Source organism: Anolis carolinensis, chromosome 6 (genome assembly GCF_035594765.1).
Source record: "Anolis carolinensis isolate JA03-04 chromosome 6, rAnoCar3.1.pri, whole genome shotgun sequence".
In the NCBI taxonomy this organism is placed as follows: domain Eukaryota; kingdom Metazoa; phylum Chordata; class Lepidosauria; order Squamata; family Dactyloidae; genus Anolis; species Anolis carolinensis.
The window spans coordinates 118,815,736-118,832,495 of NC_085846.1; the positions used below are offsets into that span (position 1 = coordinate 118,815,736).

General features: G+C 43.3%; 1 protein-coding gene across 1 annotated transcript; it reads right to left on the minus strand.

Annotated features, from left to right (window-relative positions):
- Positions 1–951: 951 nt before the first annotated feature.
- LOC100555623 (cytochrome P450 2C20) lies at positions 952–15,299 on the minus strand. Its single transcript, XM_003225916.3, has 9 exons — positions 14,850–15,299; positions 10,569–10,731; positions 9,624–9,773; positions 7,936–8,096; positions 7,241–7,420; positions 6,752–6,893; positions 5,076–5,263; positions 3,161–3,302; positions 952–2,465 (listed from the first exon to the last, which is right to left on the minus strand). Exons 1-9 carry the CDS (start codon positions 15,021–15,023, stop codon positions 2,284–2,286), a joined length of 1,482 nt encoding a protein of 493 aa, XP_003225964.2. The 5' UTR covers positions 15,024–15,299; the 3' UTR covers positions 952–2,283.
- Between the last annotated feature and the right edge of the window lie 1,461 nt (positions 15,300–16,760).

A 16,760-nucleotide genomic window follows, 5' to 3' on the forward strand; every position in this document is an offset into this window, starting at 1 on the left:
GATTGTAGGCAGATATCCGAAGAGGCTTTTCTCAAGTAAAGGTTCAACAAAATGTCTAAAGAAAACCAGGCCACTTGGGAAATTTCCCAGTTCCCAATATATTCCTCCAGCTGGAAGAAAAGATGGATGGAAATCAAGGGGTCCTCTTGGCAGAGGACAACCTGGACCACCAGAGGAGGCTTATCTTGGGGTGAAGGATACCTGGCGTTGGATGTTCAGGATGCCATTGACATTCAGGGGTGAGGTCAGTGTTGGTGTCTTGTTCAAATACCATCATCCACACTGAGAAAAGTATTTGTTCGGGATTCCTCTTCTTCAGAAGAGGAAGGGGAGCAGGAAAGTGTTCATGAATCAGAGGGGCAGTTGGAATCTGAGGAGGAGATTTTGCAAGTATCCACATTTCAGGAGAGGCGAAAGGAAACAGAGCAGACACGTTGTTTAGCTAGAATAGCTGCCAGAAATACAGCTGAGTAATTAGGAATTGCCCTAGCATCTGTGAGGGGACTCAGGGCTATAAAGCAGAAGCAGGTGCAGCCAGCTCTTGCTGGTAACAAACTGACTCTTCGCTCACCTTGTGCCTGCTTCAAATCTGCATCTGGGTAACTGCTCGTAAGGATTTATTGCTGTTTCTTTGTCTGAAGTAAGATGCTATTTGATTTGGGAATTTATCAGAGACTAAGAACTGTGCTTGCCCTAAGACTTCCTTGCTTCCTTTTGTATTATTCCACTGAGTGTGCTGTACTTTATGTTTTGCTAAAGTAAAGCAGTTTTCATTTACTTAACAGTGTTTTAAGGCTGTTCTTGAAAGACAAAATAGGACAGTATTTCATGAGAACTTTGTGGGACCAGAGCAGGCTGCTCAACGTGGGATGTTCAGGATGCCACTGATGTCCAGGGTAAGTGTCAGGACCCAGGCTGCAGAGCACCAATAACCATACACAGAGGCCAGACTCTATCTAATATCTTTATTAAAGAAATATATAAAGTCAATAAAAACAAGTGAAGAATATAGTTCAGAAGCAGACCTTTCAGATAAGGTCAAATATAGTCCAGAAATGTATTGTCCAATATAAGATATTAGAGTTCAAAGTTTTAATCCACTTGACCGAAACACACACTTTGCCAAGCAATAGTGTGGGGAAATAACAGAGTCTTTAAAGTCCAATGAAGCTTGACAACAAGGCTGGAATAAACTTGATTCTCGACTAGATCCTTGACTGGAGGCAAGATGAACATGAAGCATGAAACATAGTCCGTGGTAAAAACGTGAGACAAGGCAAGGCTTGAAACTTGATCCGGGAAGCAAGGAATGGGATTGCGAAGTCCACACACGATCTCTCTCCTCAAGCTGATCAATTGACTCCGCAAAGTCTCCCTTGCGCCAAACACCTATATTGGGTCTCGTTTTCCCGCCAACAGAACTCTTTCCCTAGAGAACGAGAAGCGAAACCCAACTCTGTCCAGATGCATGACTCCTTAGAATTTCCCAAGGGAAGCAGACCTAATCAGCCATTTGTTTGGCAGCGATTCTCAGGCTTCTGCGATTAGCCACCCTGACTCCCCTATCTCTAGTATAATTTTCCCTCCTGAAAAACGGGGGGGGGGGGGGAGTTCTGCCCAAGGCCTGTTTGGCTGAATTCTTGAGGGCAAACGTCAACATCCTGCAGGTGAAGAGGCTCCGGCTCTTGCTGAACCGGCGAAAATCCCATGTTTTCCTCTTCGTCTGCCACAATAGTACTAGGAACAGGACTACAAGGCCCATGAGTCATCACAGTAAGGTCAATTTTGGGATCTTATAATTAAAATGGTAGCAGGTCTGTACAACCTGTGACCCTCCGGGTATTTTGGGCTCCAACTCCCAGAAGACCTGGCCAGTCTGTTCAATTGTCAGGAATTCTGGGAGATTGAAGGCCACAGTTCTGTAGGCCTGTTCTACATGAAGGAGAGAAATTCATGAGAACTTCATGGGAGCAAAATGACCTCTTCAATGCAGGAAGAAGTATCAAGGGACTTGGCATGGGATGTTTAGGATGCTACTGATGCCCAGTGAGAGGTCAATTTTGGGGTCTTATAATTAAAATGACAGCAACTACACCAAGGAGAGAACTTTATGAGAACTTCTTGGGAGCAGAATGGCTTCTTCAACACAAGAAGAAAGAGAAGGGACTTGGCATGTGATGGTCAGGATGCCATTGACATCTGTAGTGAGGTTAGTTTTGATGTCTGCTTATCTGCACTAAAAAGAAAACTTTACAAGAACTTCATGGGAGCGTAATGGGCTCCTCAGCGTGGGGAGAAGCAGAAGGGGACCTGGTGTGGGATGTTCAAAACACCACTGACGTCCGGTGTGAGATCTATTTTGGGCACTCCGGGAGCGTGTTTGAGGGAGAAGTTTTGCAGGATGGTGGTGATGAAGATGAAGAGCTCCATCCGGGCCAGTCCTTCACCAAGACAGTTCCTCTTTCCTGCAGGAGAGCGGAGCAGAAGATACTTCATTGGGGGTGGGGGAAATTATTGACAGTCAACCCTCTGGATCCAAAGAAGTTCCATCTATCTATATCAGTGGTTCCCAACCTTTTTTTGACCAGGGCCCACTTAACCAGGGTCCACTTTGACCAGGGACCACTTTCCAACATTAGCATTAAAATACAGAGGGTGGGGAAAATTATTGACAGTCAACCCTCTGGATCCACAGAAGTTCCATCAATCTATATCAGTGGTTCCCAACCTTTTTTTGACCAGGGCCCACTTTGACCAGGGACCACTCTCCAACTTTAGTACCAAAAGAGTTACAAATCAGTTTTTGGTCAGATTTAGATTCAGTCTGATTATTTGGGGGTGCTGATTCAGAAAATTGCAATGGATAGACCACATCAACTTTAGTTTCTGATACAGAACATATACCAGTAGTCAACATCTGCTCGCCCACAGAAAACCATATTTAATAATCTAAAGCTGATGTGGTCTATCCGATGCAATGGTCAGCCTGCGGAAAGGACCGGATTTTCGTTCTCGTGGCCCACTGCCGGTTCGCAGCCTACTGGTTGGGAACCACTGATCTATATATATATAGATAGGAATCTCTATAGGATTGCATGTAGCTTTATAGGTCAACCTAGGCATAGTTAGTCCTCAAAGCTAGCAATTCAGAAATACTTACCTGCAGAGAAAGGCATGTCAGCTCCGTTCTTCTGGAAGTGCCCATCTTTGTCTAAGAAATGTTCTGGCTTAAACTGATACGGATTTGCATATTGCTTAGGATCGTGGAGTGCAGAGCTCAGGATGGGATAGATAGTGGCCCCCTGTTCCACAAAACAAAAACAAAATAGGGAAGAGAACTAGGTAAACATCTACACACAGCTACTAAGAGAGCCACCAATTCTTTTGCAAAGCTTGCACAAAGGCATGGTGGCACTGAGTTGCATGTGGCCCGTGATCCCCAGTTTTGGGACTCTAAAATCCCCTTAAAGGGTTCCCCAAGAATCCCAACTCCTTAATTTAATTGGCATGAGGTTTAAGCAGTTGTAAGCATTTCCTTAACTCAAAGAGCAATTGTCTCTGATAATGTAAACACGTTGTTTTTCACCAAAAGTTCATCAACTGAGCAACGTCATTAGTTAATCATTTTTCACATTTCTTACTGTAAGCAACTTTTAATTATAGTTTCTGAGTGTAGTTGTTTTCCAGACCTCAATATTTTAGAATTGTGTCTTCAGTCCAATTAGGCCCCATTCATACCTCTTTCATACAACTCCATTCAAACTATACATCATATTTATCCATGACATTTGCACATATTGTTCTGTCCTGCAAACATGCCAAAACTTCAGAAAAACACACACACACACACACACACACATACATACATACATACTGTAAAGAAGTGTGTTTTTATTTTGATTTATAGATGTCATGTTTAATTTTGTTTTAAAAGTCATGTTTAACTATGTTTAAAAGGGTAAGTATCAGTTACCAGTGCGTGGGGGATGGTAACCAGCTCGGCATTCTGAGGCAGGTTACCATAGTAACGAGGGCGGAGCCAACCGCCGTTTGGAGGAAAAGGAGGGAATGTTTAAAAAACAGTTTAGTCTGTGATTTTTAGTCACAGGGAAGACACTGGTTCCAAGTTAGGGAAACCAAGGAAGCTCAGATCTCTAGTTGAGTCAAATTAAGCAAGTTAGGTGACTTGCTTAGGTTTATTTGTAGAGTCTGAGTGGTAAGGGGAAGCAATCCCAGTTAGATCCAAAGTGATCAGTTGATAGCTTTGGGAGGAAAAGGAAAGAAGAAAGTATTTTGAAAATAGATTCATCATAAGTTATATTTGCAACTGATTAAGAAAGTTTAACTCTGTGAAGTAACGTTGTCACCACTAAGCTCTGTGCCTGAAATAAACTTATTAATTTTCTTTCAACATCCAAACCTCTGTCATACATATATTCTAGATTAAGAACGCTACCATCTAAAGTGAATAAAAGAAAAGATAAAAAAGATTCTCCTCTGCCCCACATCACCACACATACATACATACATACATACATACATATATATTTATGAAGCTATTACACAATGTATAGATTTTTTTTAAAGGTCAAAAGACAGCCAAACAGTACACTGTTCATATGATATAAACTACCGGTATTTCTAAAAGCCCGATGCCATTTTCACTTGATGGCAGGAGACATCCAAGTCTTCTTAAGATTTAAAATCAGAAAGGAGTTACTGAGGTGTATCTACACAGTCAAATGAATACAGTTTGAGACCACTTTAACTGCCATAGCTCAATGCGATGGAACCCTGGGGTTTGTAGTTTTGTGTCACAGCACTCTTTGGCAGAGAAACCTAAAGATCTTGACAGGTAAAGTGGTGTCAATCTGCATTAAGTTGACAGGGTAGATGCACCTCCTAACTTCCTTATGCCCACCAAATGTATCTTCAAAGACATTGGAGAAGCAAGAAGGGCTTTCCATGGAGATCGTAGACCTCAGGAAGGCTCAGATGAAGAAATATGGCCCTTCAGATCTGCTGAACCTGAATAGAACCTGGAATTGGACTCCTGGTAAAACTTCAGTCAGTACCTTTGGGATGGTGAAGCCTTCCATCTCTACGTCCCTTTTTGCCAAACGGATGAAGCCTAAGGGGACGAGGTCAAGGAACCTCTGGCCTTCGTGGATGGCAGCCTCTGTGAAGGGCATCTCCAGGCGGTCCTTCATGGTGGGCATCCGCTCCCGGCCAATCACACGGTCTATTTCATCCTGGATTTTGGCTGGAAGGAGAATCAAGGGCAGGGCATGGAGAGCATTCAGAAAGACAGCCAATGCTGTTCCATTTCATTCACCATATTACAATGTCTGAAGGCTTACATTTTAAGTGGTCTTCCGGATTTTCATTCAGACCTCCATGGAGGTCTCCAAGGTATTGGACTTGTTTTGGTGTCAGCACCTTGGAGAGATTCTTGTGAAATACTGCTCAAAATGAATTTACTGCACTTCTAATATAACAGAGTAGTATTAGAGGAGACTCCAGGGCCATTCAGCTCAACTCGCTTCTGCCAAAGCTCTTCTGCCAAAGCTCTCCTAACATAAAGTGTATGGCAACACATGATAGGACTGAGCAAATCTATACCTGATCCTAAATGGTCAGGTTCAGTGGCCTGAAATTTTAATAGGATGTATGGTAGGACTGAGACTGAACCACAAGAGTCTAGGACTTTTCAAGCAGTCTCATTTGTGGAACAAGCAATTATTATCTTCCAGTGTTTGTACCTACTACGTGATGTAGTTTCTTTCTATAGTAGCCAATCCACAGGTCGAAGGACCATCATTACATTTTTTTGGTCCTTTTAAGTACAGAAGATCTGCAAATGAGACAACAAACAGGATTCCGAAGGTCCCTAGAAGGGAGAGCAGACACAAGGAAGGAGACAGTCAAGGAAACCCGGGGAGATATTTTTCTGTTCGCCATCCCAAGATAAGATGCTCCAGGTGTAACTGTTTATGGGACCTCCAGCTGGAAAACATGACTCAAGTGCTACAGGAAAAGGCAATGGAATCAAACATTGGGAAATACCCAATGCTTGGGGCTGCCTTTGAAGATGGCTCGGAAGCTCCAACTAGTCCAACTAGTCCAACTTACAAGGAGCGTACTACTCCCATGTTGAGTCAGCTCCACTGGCTGCCGATATGCTACCGAGCCCAATTCAAAGTGCTGGTTTTGACCTACAAAGCCCTAAATGGTTCTGGCCCATCTTACCTGTCTGAACGTATCTCCCCCTATGAGCTTTCTAGAACTCTTAGATCATCGGGGGAGGCTCTGCTCTTGGTCCCACCAGCCTCGCAGGTAAGGCTGGTGGGAACGAGGGACAGGGCCTTCTCGGTGGTGGCTTCTTGACTGTGGAACACCCTCCCCAGCAACTTACGGCAGATGCCAACTCTCTTAGGCTTCAGGAAGGCCTTAAAGACATGGTTGTGCACGCAAGCTTTTAATGAATAAGAACATGGACTTTACATGACCTGTACGAAGACTTGAGGATTCTGGATGAATGGATTTTAATCTTGGACATTCTTAAAATTTTATATAATGTGATTTTATTTTGTAATGGCATCTGTTTTATATGAATTGTTGTTTTGTAGATTGTTTTATATGAATTATTGTTGTTGCATTGAATTTTTGCCTATTTAGTGTAAGCCGCTTTGAGTCTCCTCGGAGAGAAAGGCAGGGTAAAAGAGATGTAAATAAATAAATAAATAAATACCTTGGACTTCTGGGTGCTCCAACAACGTCATGAAAAAGTATCTGATAGTGGTGCTGCTGGTTTCCGTTCCGGCGATAAATAAATCATAAATGGCCATCATCAGATTCTCTTTAGTAAATTCTGTCGTGGGGTTGTTCTTCTCCTGAAAAGGGAGAGAATTATGATGAAACCATCATCCACAACACAAAAGTTCAGTCAGCTTAGATATCTCCTTGAAACGTGAAAGAGTTTGATACCACATTAACTGCCACCACTATATCCTATGGAGTCCTGTGATTTGTAGTTTGCTGTGGCACCATTGCTCTCTGGCTAAGAAGGAGAAATATCCCAGAAAATCACAACCTCCAGAATTCTCTGTGAGTCCTCTGAAGAAGCACATATGGTTTTGCAAGAACACCAGTGTCAAGGTCTTAACCGTCCAGATGTTTTCACTGCTCCCACAACATTGGGTATTTACCTGTCATGTCCCATCCATCCCCAATGCCCCACCTGCTCCATTTTGAGGAGGAAGGCATCTACAAAGTTCTGAGGGACATCAGTGTGGTCCAAGGTCTTCTCATTCTCTTCTATCTTTCGGGCAATAAAGGCCTGGACACCATACATGTTTTTGAAGAAGGTTTGGTGAGGACCAGGCAAATAGTCCATGATCCTGGGGAAGAAGTTGTAGAGCTGAAGGGGAGAGGAAGGAGAGAGAACAAGAGTATGAATCCTTTCAGGGAACTAAATCCAGTTGCTTAATGAATTTGACCCAACTGTTTAGCAAATTGCAACTAGCAGGGACAACTGTCTAGTGAATTAAATGGACCTTGGAACAGGAGTTACAGGGGAGACCTCTTTTTTCATGGTAACATCATGAAGTGGACACCTGGGGCATTTCTACTGAGGTCACCCCTTATGATGGTGTCCCCAGACGTGGTCCAAACCCTCCTAGTAGCACCACTGGTCCAGAAAGCAGTCTTTCCTCTCTGCAGTCCTGCTTCGCCTTATTCCAAGCTGCCCCTTCCTCCTTCTCCATCTCTTTTCTTCCTCCTCCTCTTCCTTTTCTCCACCTTCATTTTTGCTTCCTCCTCCTTTCTCTTTCTCCTCCACCTCCTCTTCTTCCTCCTCCCCCATCCTCCCCCTCCTTCTCCTCTTCTTCTCCCTGTTCTCCTCTCCCTCGTTTCCATCTCCCTTCTCCTCTTCACCTGTCCTGAGACTGAGCTCTCCAGACGGAAGCCATCAATGAGCTGCTTGAGGGCCCGGAGATACTCCTCATCATTGTAGTCGAACCGTTTCCCCAGAAGGATGTGGCAGATCACATTTGATGTGACGCAGTTGAAAAGGTGTTGTGGGTTGAAGGCTTGCCCTGGATGGAAAGAGAGCAAAAGTGATTGAGGGTTGAAAATGGGACAAGGACCAGGGCTTGAATCCTACTTGAAAAGTCAGAAGTCCACATCTTTTCTTTAAATTGGCTATTATTTGATGTTTCAGAATGCTTGGAGACCCTGCATCCATTTTGCACGTGACTTTTCTTTCACGGAAGCATCACCTGGTTGTGGTCAAGTAGGACCATAGTTAAAGGGGATCCATGCCTGGTAAGCCATGTGCTAAAAACCAGATAGACCAGGAGAGAGAAACCAACTGACCAAGTTCAAAATAAGCTACAGGGGTTTATTTCAATTTGACCAAAATGAATGCAAGTACAGTAATTTTGCTTCAAAATGTACAAACATAAACATACAGAGAAATGCAAGATATCTTATACAGTTCTGATAACCATTCAACCTTCCTGTCCCCTCTCCTAATTGGCCGGAAAAGAAGCTGACTAATATCTATAGGTATAGGAAAAGTCCCTAAAACTAATATCTATAGGTATAGGAAAAGTCCCTAAAGTCCCTGCTTTAAAGACAATACCCATTGCCTCCAACATGCTTGATAAACCCATTTTTCTCTCCCATCCGTCAGACTTTCAAATTCACTGTGAATTTATCTTATAAAGACCAAGAGAAAGTGTGTAGGTGAGGGCAAGCTATTACACACAACTTTCTGTTAATGTGGGATTTGTGTATTGGTAGTGTTTAAATGAAATTTGTGTCTGGTATGTATTGCATACTGATTGTATCATCCAGAGTATGCTATAGTCTGTAAAGAGTTAATGACTGATAAGCTGTGTTGACCTTGATGTGTGGCTGGAACCTGGGGAGTGTCCAGACACAAGTGTGTTTGTACATTACTGATTGCATCTTGCTCTGTTCTGAGTTGTGTCTGCCTAGAGTGAAAGCCAAGTCCTGTTTCCGTCTGCATGTCTGTTTGTCTTGTATAGTAAAACTTTGTATATATTTTTGACCGTCTCTGACGTCTCTTCGTTCTGCGCTCCATTGACAACATACAACTGCTGCTACGCTGCAAATTACTCTGACACTTTCTATAGCTCATCTTTATTTCCATTACCCTCTTATCACTTCTTGGTGTATATTTGGAATAATAAAGATTACTCCTTCCTTCATCTTGACAGACTGAAGGAAGGAACGGAATGTCACAGTGGCTCTTGGAGATGGCTTCTACATCTGAAGCTCGCTTTGGGAGCCTCTGTATCCAATCTTGGACTCCACACCCTCCAGGAAAAAAAACCCTTATCTTTTCATATATTTCCCAAAACAGCAAACAAGAAGAACCATCCCGTTTAATCGTCTTAAATTCAAAGAACCAGGCTGGTGGTCTTCGGTAATATAGGTACTAACTTGACATTCAAATTCAAAGTTAGGTTTGTAGCAATGACTAGGAAATTAGTATTTCACCCAATGGCCCCCTTAAGTAACCCAGTAACAGAAACAGAACTTCTCATTTGGATTAATCATTTGAAAGTGCCAGGTGTCAAGGTATGGGCACTTACCTCTTTTGTCCCTGAGCTCCTTCATCAGGTGTTCTGCCTCCTCCTGGATGCGTTCCTCGATGCTCTTCTTTCCCATCCCAAAGTTCCTCAAGGTCATGAGGGAGAAGCGGCGAAGTTGGACCCATCGCTCACCGTTGGACATGAAGATACCTGGAAAAGGGAAGCCGAAAGAGCACCGGGCCCATCACGTTTGGAGAAGAAATCACTGGACTTTGCACCAGAGATACAGGCCTATCCTGTGTGAGTGCATCCAAGTCACTAGCCAATTTTTGGTGACCAAATTGATATCAGAGGGTTTTCTTCAACAAGGAAAACTCAGAGGTAGTTTTGGAAGTTCTTTCATCTGTTATACAGTCTATAGATTTGTTGACAGGCTCCCATCCAAGTCACAACCAGGGCTGAATCTGCTTATCTTCCAAGATCAGATGCGATGTGGTGCCAATACGTAATTTGGGCCCCTGGCAATGGGATAGTCCTCTTTGCCTTCCTGTGTTAGGAGTTTAAGTTCATCTGATTCATTTCACATCCTTTGTGTCTGTGTCTACCTTCAAGTTGCCCATCAACTTATGTGTCAGGATTTGGAAATTACCTGGCATTTTCTAAGTGACACCAGAGTTAATATCTCTGGCATAACCAGTGACCACCTGTCACCCCTGGGCAACGGGGCAACCCCATGTTTTCATCTTCATCAGCCACGTTGGCACCGGGAGCAGGACTACAAGGCCCATGAGGCATTACACCACCTGTCAGAGTTCAGCCACTGTAATTAGGTGTGGTGGTTAATGCAATTGTAGTAGTACATATGTTGTAGTTATACTGAGTAAGTTTTGTTGAGGGCAGATGAAAGTTGTTACAACACATGGTGTGTTGGAGAATTGCTGCTATGAGTAGTGAGGAAGAAAAAGACGTACAACAACAATAACGACAACAACATTAATCACAAACCGAGTCCTTTGTTGGTCTTATCTGATGAAGGGAAGCTTCCCCTGTTGAGGAATTCATCTCCGCTGTCCACTAAAACCTTCTTCACCACATCATAGCCATAGACAACCACCACTGGGTCCATGCCGAAATACACCATGAAGACTGATCCATACTTTTTACTCATCTGTAAAGATATTGGAGGAATGTCAGAATAGGTTTTGGAGCTAAAAGAATGAAATGTATTATATTTTGCAATAAAGGCCATGGAAAAACAAGTTACACCTGGAAAATAGATGATTAGAATAGATGATAATGGAATCCTGGGATTTGTAGTTTGGTCAGCCACCAGTTCTCTATAGCAGAGAAAGCTCAAGAACTTGTAAATTTACCACTCCCAGGATTCCATTGTATTGAGCCACAAGATCAAGTCATGCTCAACTGTACTGATTCTACAGTGTAGACACACCGTTTTGCAAACATCCTAACTCAATTCTACTGTGTATTTACGCAGTTGTGCAGTATTCTTGGCCAATGCAAGATTATTGCACAACTGTCATGTTCCTTCTCCAGGCCCGGCCCAACACGGGAGGCTAGCCACGCCCCCGCATTGGTCGCCATGTTCCCAGGGGCGCTATCGAGCCCCTGGGAGGCGTGGCCACACTTGGCCCCGCCTCCGGCACCCTGGCCCTGCCTCCCGCGCTGTGGGAGGCATGGCCGCACGACACGGGAGGCGTGGTCAAGTCTGGCCCAGCCTTCTGCGGTGCCTGCCGTAGGGACAGGGTGCCCGCCGCGCGAAGCGGAGCTGGCCACGCCTCCCGCGGCGGGCACCCTGTCCCAGCCAAGCTGCAGTGGGCGTGCACGCCCGCTGCAGCTTGGCTGGGACAGGGTGCCCGCCGAGGGAGGCGTGGCCAGCCCCGCTTCCTGCTGTGGGGGGCGGGGTCAGGGCGCCCGCATGCAGCGTAGGAGGCGGGGCCAGGTCTGGCCCCGCCTCCCGCGCTGCCCCACGCCATGGGGGCGGGGTCAGGGCACCCGCGCGTGGTGTGGGAGGCGGGGCCAGATCTGACCACGCCTCCCGCGGCGCGGTGGGGGGGCGCAAATTTTTTTTTGCGTACCCCTGAAGATTCCCTTGGGCCGGTCCTGTCCTTCTCTCGAACACACATGCTCACAATCTCTCCTCTGCCCTAATGGGTCCACATCTTGACCCTTCCATCTCCCCAGCTAAGATCGATTCCTCTCTTTTAATCTTTGCCCCTAATAACTGTGATACCAACATGCTTTGGCTTTCTGCCCCAGGGAAAAAAATCTCTTGGAAAAATTCTGTATCTCCAAGAGGAACAATGCCACTGGGCCACACATATTTTGGTGTCTTAAATGTTGGCCCTGCTTTTGGGTCTATTTGATCAGCTGATTCCAAAAATGGTACCAGTTTCCCCCTTACTCTTAGATAGCATATGTTTTGAGATATAGAACACCTGGAGGGCCGAAGTTAGCCATACCTGATCTGTACTGTAGGATGAATGCAGTTTGACACTACATTTAACTGGCATGGCTCCAGTAGCTCTTATCCTCACTGCTGCCATGTGACCTATGCACTTTATTCATTAGCCTACCCACCCACCTGTGAAGATAAAGTGAAATTGTTGTTGGTTCCATGCCTTCTTTTATATTGTTATAATGTTGCTGTTTTATTTTGTTTTATATTATTGTTATGCATTTTAATGTATTACATTTTAAACTGTGTCATTTGGGGTGGCCCCAGGTAAGGTGTCCCAAGTCCCTTCGGGGAGATGGAGGAGGGGTACAAAAGTAAAGTTGTTGTTGTTGTTGTTGTTGTTGTTGTTATTATTATTATTATTATTATTATTATTATTATTATTATTGTAGTTTGGTGAGGCAAGGAAAACTACAACTCCCATTACGCCACATAATCGAGCAATGGCAGCTAAAGTGATATCAACCTGCATTCATTTGATAATGTAGCTAAACCCATACTCAGGATTCCTGTTGGCTTCATAGGTCGGCTGTACATTGTCATATAATCCAGATTATCAAAGTATATAATACAAATTAATTGCTTTGAACTAGATTATATGAGTCTACATGGTCATATAATCCAATTCAAAGCAGGTAATAGGCATGAACGAATTATTCGGAATCGTCGTAACTCGGGATAAAATCGTATTTATTCCGAGTTGCTAATGGGGTTCCGACACGGGTTATAGCGTTTGATCTAACCCTCGATTTCAAAGCATTTGAGCCCATTCTTGTAATGGGTTTGTAATTTGATCGGAAATAAAGACATACATTTTTAAGCAACCAAACTTGGTTTTGAGGGAGGTACAGCCTAGCCTGGGCTTGCCTCCCTGACCAATCGCAGTGCACGTTCATGTAAGGGGAGGGGCTTGGACAGCCTTCCTCAAAAGCGCCTGTGCAAGCCACGAGGCTTCATTCAGGGCTGGGAGGTCGGATGGAGAAGGATGTTGGCTTTGGGTTTGCTGTGGGTGGCTGGCTTTTTTTTTTTTTTTGCTGTGCCAGTGCTTTTGTTGCTAAATTGGGGCCAGGGCAGCCATTGAAAGAAGAAGAAAAAGGTGGGAAAGGGGGTCCTTTTTTCTTTTAAAAAATTAAAAATAAAGAAGCAGGAGAAGTAAAGAAATGTTTTATTTTTGATAAAAAGGTGGGGGTTCAGACTGGAGGGCGAAACTTGTGACAGATTTTTTTTTTAAATTCAAGCATAGCATTGCAAGCAGCTACAAATGCTTTTTCTTTTTGGATTAAAAGTGGGGCTGGTAGGGGAAAGGGCTTATTTGTTGTGTGTTTGTGGCCTTGTCCAGGCCTCCTCAAGGGCACTCCAAGGCTTACTCTACAAAGCCCTTGTCTGTCTCTCCCTCGCTTTGTGTGTGTTCTTGGCGGGTTGTTGGATTGCAAGACCCATCGCTCTCAGAACCCAAATTAGCTGGGCTCCTTAAGTCTGGGGACCCAGCCACATTACACATAGCTGAATCCTTCTTTGGGTTTGAGCCTTTAGGGTTCAAGTCACAAACTCTCAGCCCCAAAAAACCCTGTGAAAAAGGAAATAACACTTTCAAGCCAGGAACAGATTTCCTTATTCTGAGGCTGATGGGCATGTGTCGGGAGTGGTTTGATGGTATGCTATGATTTTTGTTCCTGGTTGATAACTGTCACTTCCACTAGTTCTGTCACAAAAAGATGGCAAAACTTTATACATTGCCAGAACTTTGTTTTTGCGCAAAGGACATGTACTATGATAGCACATTATGATTTCTTGGGACACTGTCCACCAATTTCATGGAATTTCAGCCACAAAAACAAAGTTTCTGAAGTAGAACAAGGACTTTCAAAGTAAAGACAACCCAATGAAACAGGAAATAAGACTTTCAAACCAGGAACAGATTTCTGCAATTATTAAAAAATGGTTTTCTATAAAAGCTATGAAAATTCGCCAAAAATCAGCGGATAAGGGAAATGTTCTGAAATTTGGTGAGCTGCCAGTGGTGAATATGTTCTGCCATGGTAGCAACTTTATCAGGATATCTCAAAAAATGAGGGCGGGAGAGTCCTCTAAATTCCCCCCAGTGTTGTTTTTCGCAATTGCGCATGCACGTCCGCCATTAACAAAGTAATTACACATATTCTGAATTTTCAGAAACTATTGAATTTTTTGCTTCAAAATTCAGAAATGACTTTAGAAACAAAGCGCTAGAGACTCCTACTTTAGAAGCGAGTATTGAACCATTTTTTTCATGGATCGCACATGCCTAGCAGGTAACACTATGTAACAAAACTGATAAACAAATCTTTTTGATTGTTTAATTGTGTGGTCCTAAGTTTGTAAGTAGTTGTTCTACTCCAGAAACTTTGTATTTGTGGCTGCCACAAACTCGGTTGAATTGGTTGAGACTCAATAATGAGAGATTCATGGAAAAACTAGAACAAAATGTGCTTTAGGATGTCCCTGACACAGAAACAAAGTTTTGGCAGTTCAATAAACTAAATTCAATAAACCATGTTTTTATGACAGATCCAATTAGCAAATTGCATTTATAACCCAGAAACAAAAATCATGTTACATAGTGTAATCCAGATTTAATATGGCAGTGTATTTGGGGCCACAGTCAAAGCCTGGAGAGATCCCTCCGTTCTTGTACCAGGACAGCTAGAATCCCTCCTCTCAAACCCTTGTCTGGATGAAACATTCTGTGGGTTGCATTTGAGGCGTAAAAGGAACTTCTCCCATCTCTGGTGGTGGGGTTCAGAAACCACGTCCAGGATCTCCCTCCTTACCTTCTTAAACTGTTCTGCAATATTGGTGGGCTTCAGCTGGAGGAGGTTGCCAATGAGCGGGAGCGGCGTTGGGCCCGGGGGCCAGTTCCTCCTCTTGGCCTCCACTTTCCTCCAGGCCACAAACAGGACCAGGAAGACCACCAGGAAGAGGGTGGTGGTCCCCAAAACCTCCATGGCTCTTCAGCTCTTTTCTCTCTCTTTTGTGGTGTGGAAAGCAGCAACGAGACTGAAGTCCAGAGATAGACTTTCTCTGAAGTCCAGAATCCAAATCAACAGGAAGCGTGAAATAAGTTCAGTCATCATCAGAGAAAAAAATCACGGTTATATAACAATGGAACAGAGGCCATGTTTGTATTCCTCCTTGTTTTACTTGATCTGTTTCCCAACTCTTTCCTGGGATGGGAGTCAAGTTGGCTCAGGTCAAGTGAAGGACAGAGTTTTCCCATAAATGAAAAGGAGTCTCCACACTTGCTGGGTTTAAAGGGACAGGACCCCTATGAAAGTGGGAAAAACCCAGATTGAAGAAATAACACTTAAAAAAAAAACCTTTGAAAATACCTCGCTAGGAATGCCTATGCATACTCCCAAATGCAGTATGATAATTGTACTTCATACATTGTTTTAAAGCATAAAATAAATAGTTGCATTAAAACACCAAAATTACAATACTTATTATGTATAAAATAATAAGCAATTCCCCAGTATTTTAAGTGCAGTGAAGAAACAGATAAACAAAATGAATGTGAAAAATACAATTTTCTGCACACAAAAAAGGTATGTGCGAATTTTCTGATGAATACATCCAGAATTTTGAAGATCGCCTTTGATCTAGGATTTCCCCCAATGCAGTGGTTCTCAACCAGATGATTTGGCCTACAACTCCCAGAAATCCCAGCCAGTTTACCAGCTGTTAGGATTTCTGGGCGTTAAGGCAAAACACCTGGGGACCCACAGGTTGAGAACCACTGCCCTAATGCAATTTTCTAACACTCAACAAAAACTATCAATAGTATTACAGATATATGAACTAGATTAATATTACTGGCTTAGTTAGCAGTATTTTAGCAGTAAAATAACTTGAGCAAATATAGAGTATATGAGACCTAAATGGGGAAGAGACTATTTATGGGACTCGTAGCTCCAAAGTTCAGCTGGAGTTCCCTTTCTCTGATCTTGCAAAAAATTCCGAAACACCTCCCTAGTTTACCAAACAAGCAGAAATACGAGACAGATCCTTCTTCTAATCCAAGCAGAGGGCAAAGTATTTCATCTGACCGTCATTTGAACCATATGCAAACACATCTCGAAACGCCTTTCAGACTAAGAAGTTGTAGTATAAACTTTGGTAGATTTAGGGTACATCTACACTGCAGCATTAATGCAATCTGACATTACTTTTAACAGTCCAAGAGACACACTTATCTATACCAAATACCAAATAGCGAAACAACAAGTTGTCAACTGTTATACACAATAGTGTTATACAGTACTTAAACATATTAGTTATATCTTCACCTTTCCGTATAGTCTTATAATTGGTTGATAAACAAAGAGAAAGAAATGTGTTTTTTGAAAAGTCTCTGCAGCAATGAGTCAGGCCCTTGAGGTATCCTTGGGAAAGTGTCAACAAAGATCTCCAGGTTGAATCCTTGTTTATAACTCTGACAGTTTGAACTACCTCCACAAGGAGTATACAGATTACCAACGGGACTTATATTTAAAATACTATATGTATGAGTGAAGACAAAGTCCAGTTGTGACCGACTCTGTGGGTTGGTGCTCATCTCCATTTCTAAGTCGAAGAGCCAGCGTTGTCCATAGACAGCTCCAAGGTCATGATCGTCTCACCTTGTTCCTCCACAGCACCAAAGTAGGCATTCCACCCTATTAACCCACATGATGTACCCTCCT

Excerpts from the sequence above, each read along its gene's own strand:
- LOC100555623 (XM_003225916.3), bottom strand. The coding sequence starts at position 15,023 with ATGGAGGTTTTGGGGACCACCACCCTCTTCCTGGTGGTCTTCCTGGTC. Across the intron at positions 6,894-7,240 it reads TCCTCCTCAAAATGGAGCAG|GAGAAGAACAACCCCACGAC; the intron begins GTGGGGCATTGG and ends CTCCCTTTTCAG. Across the intron at positions 3,303-5,075 it reads AAGGCTTCACCATCCCAAAG|GGGGCCACTATCTATCCCAT; the intron begins GTACTGACTGAA and ends TTTGTGGAACAG.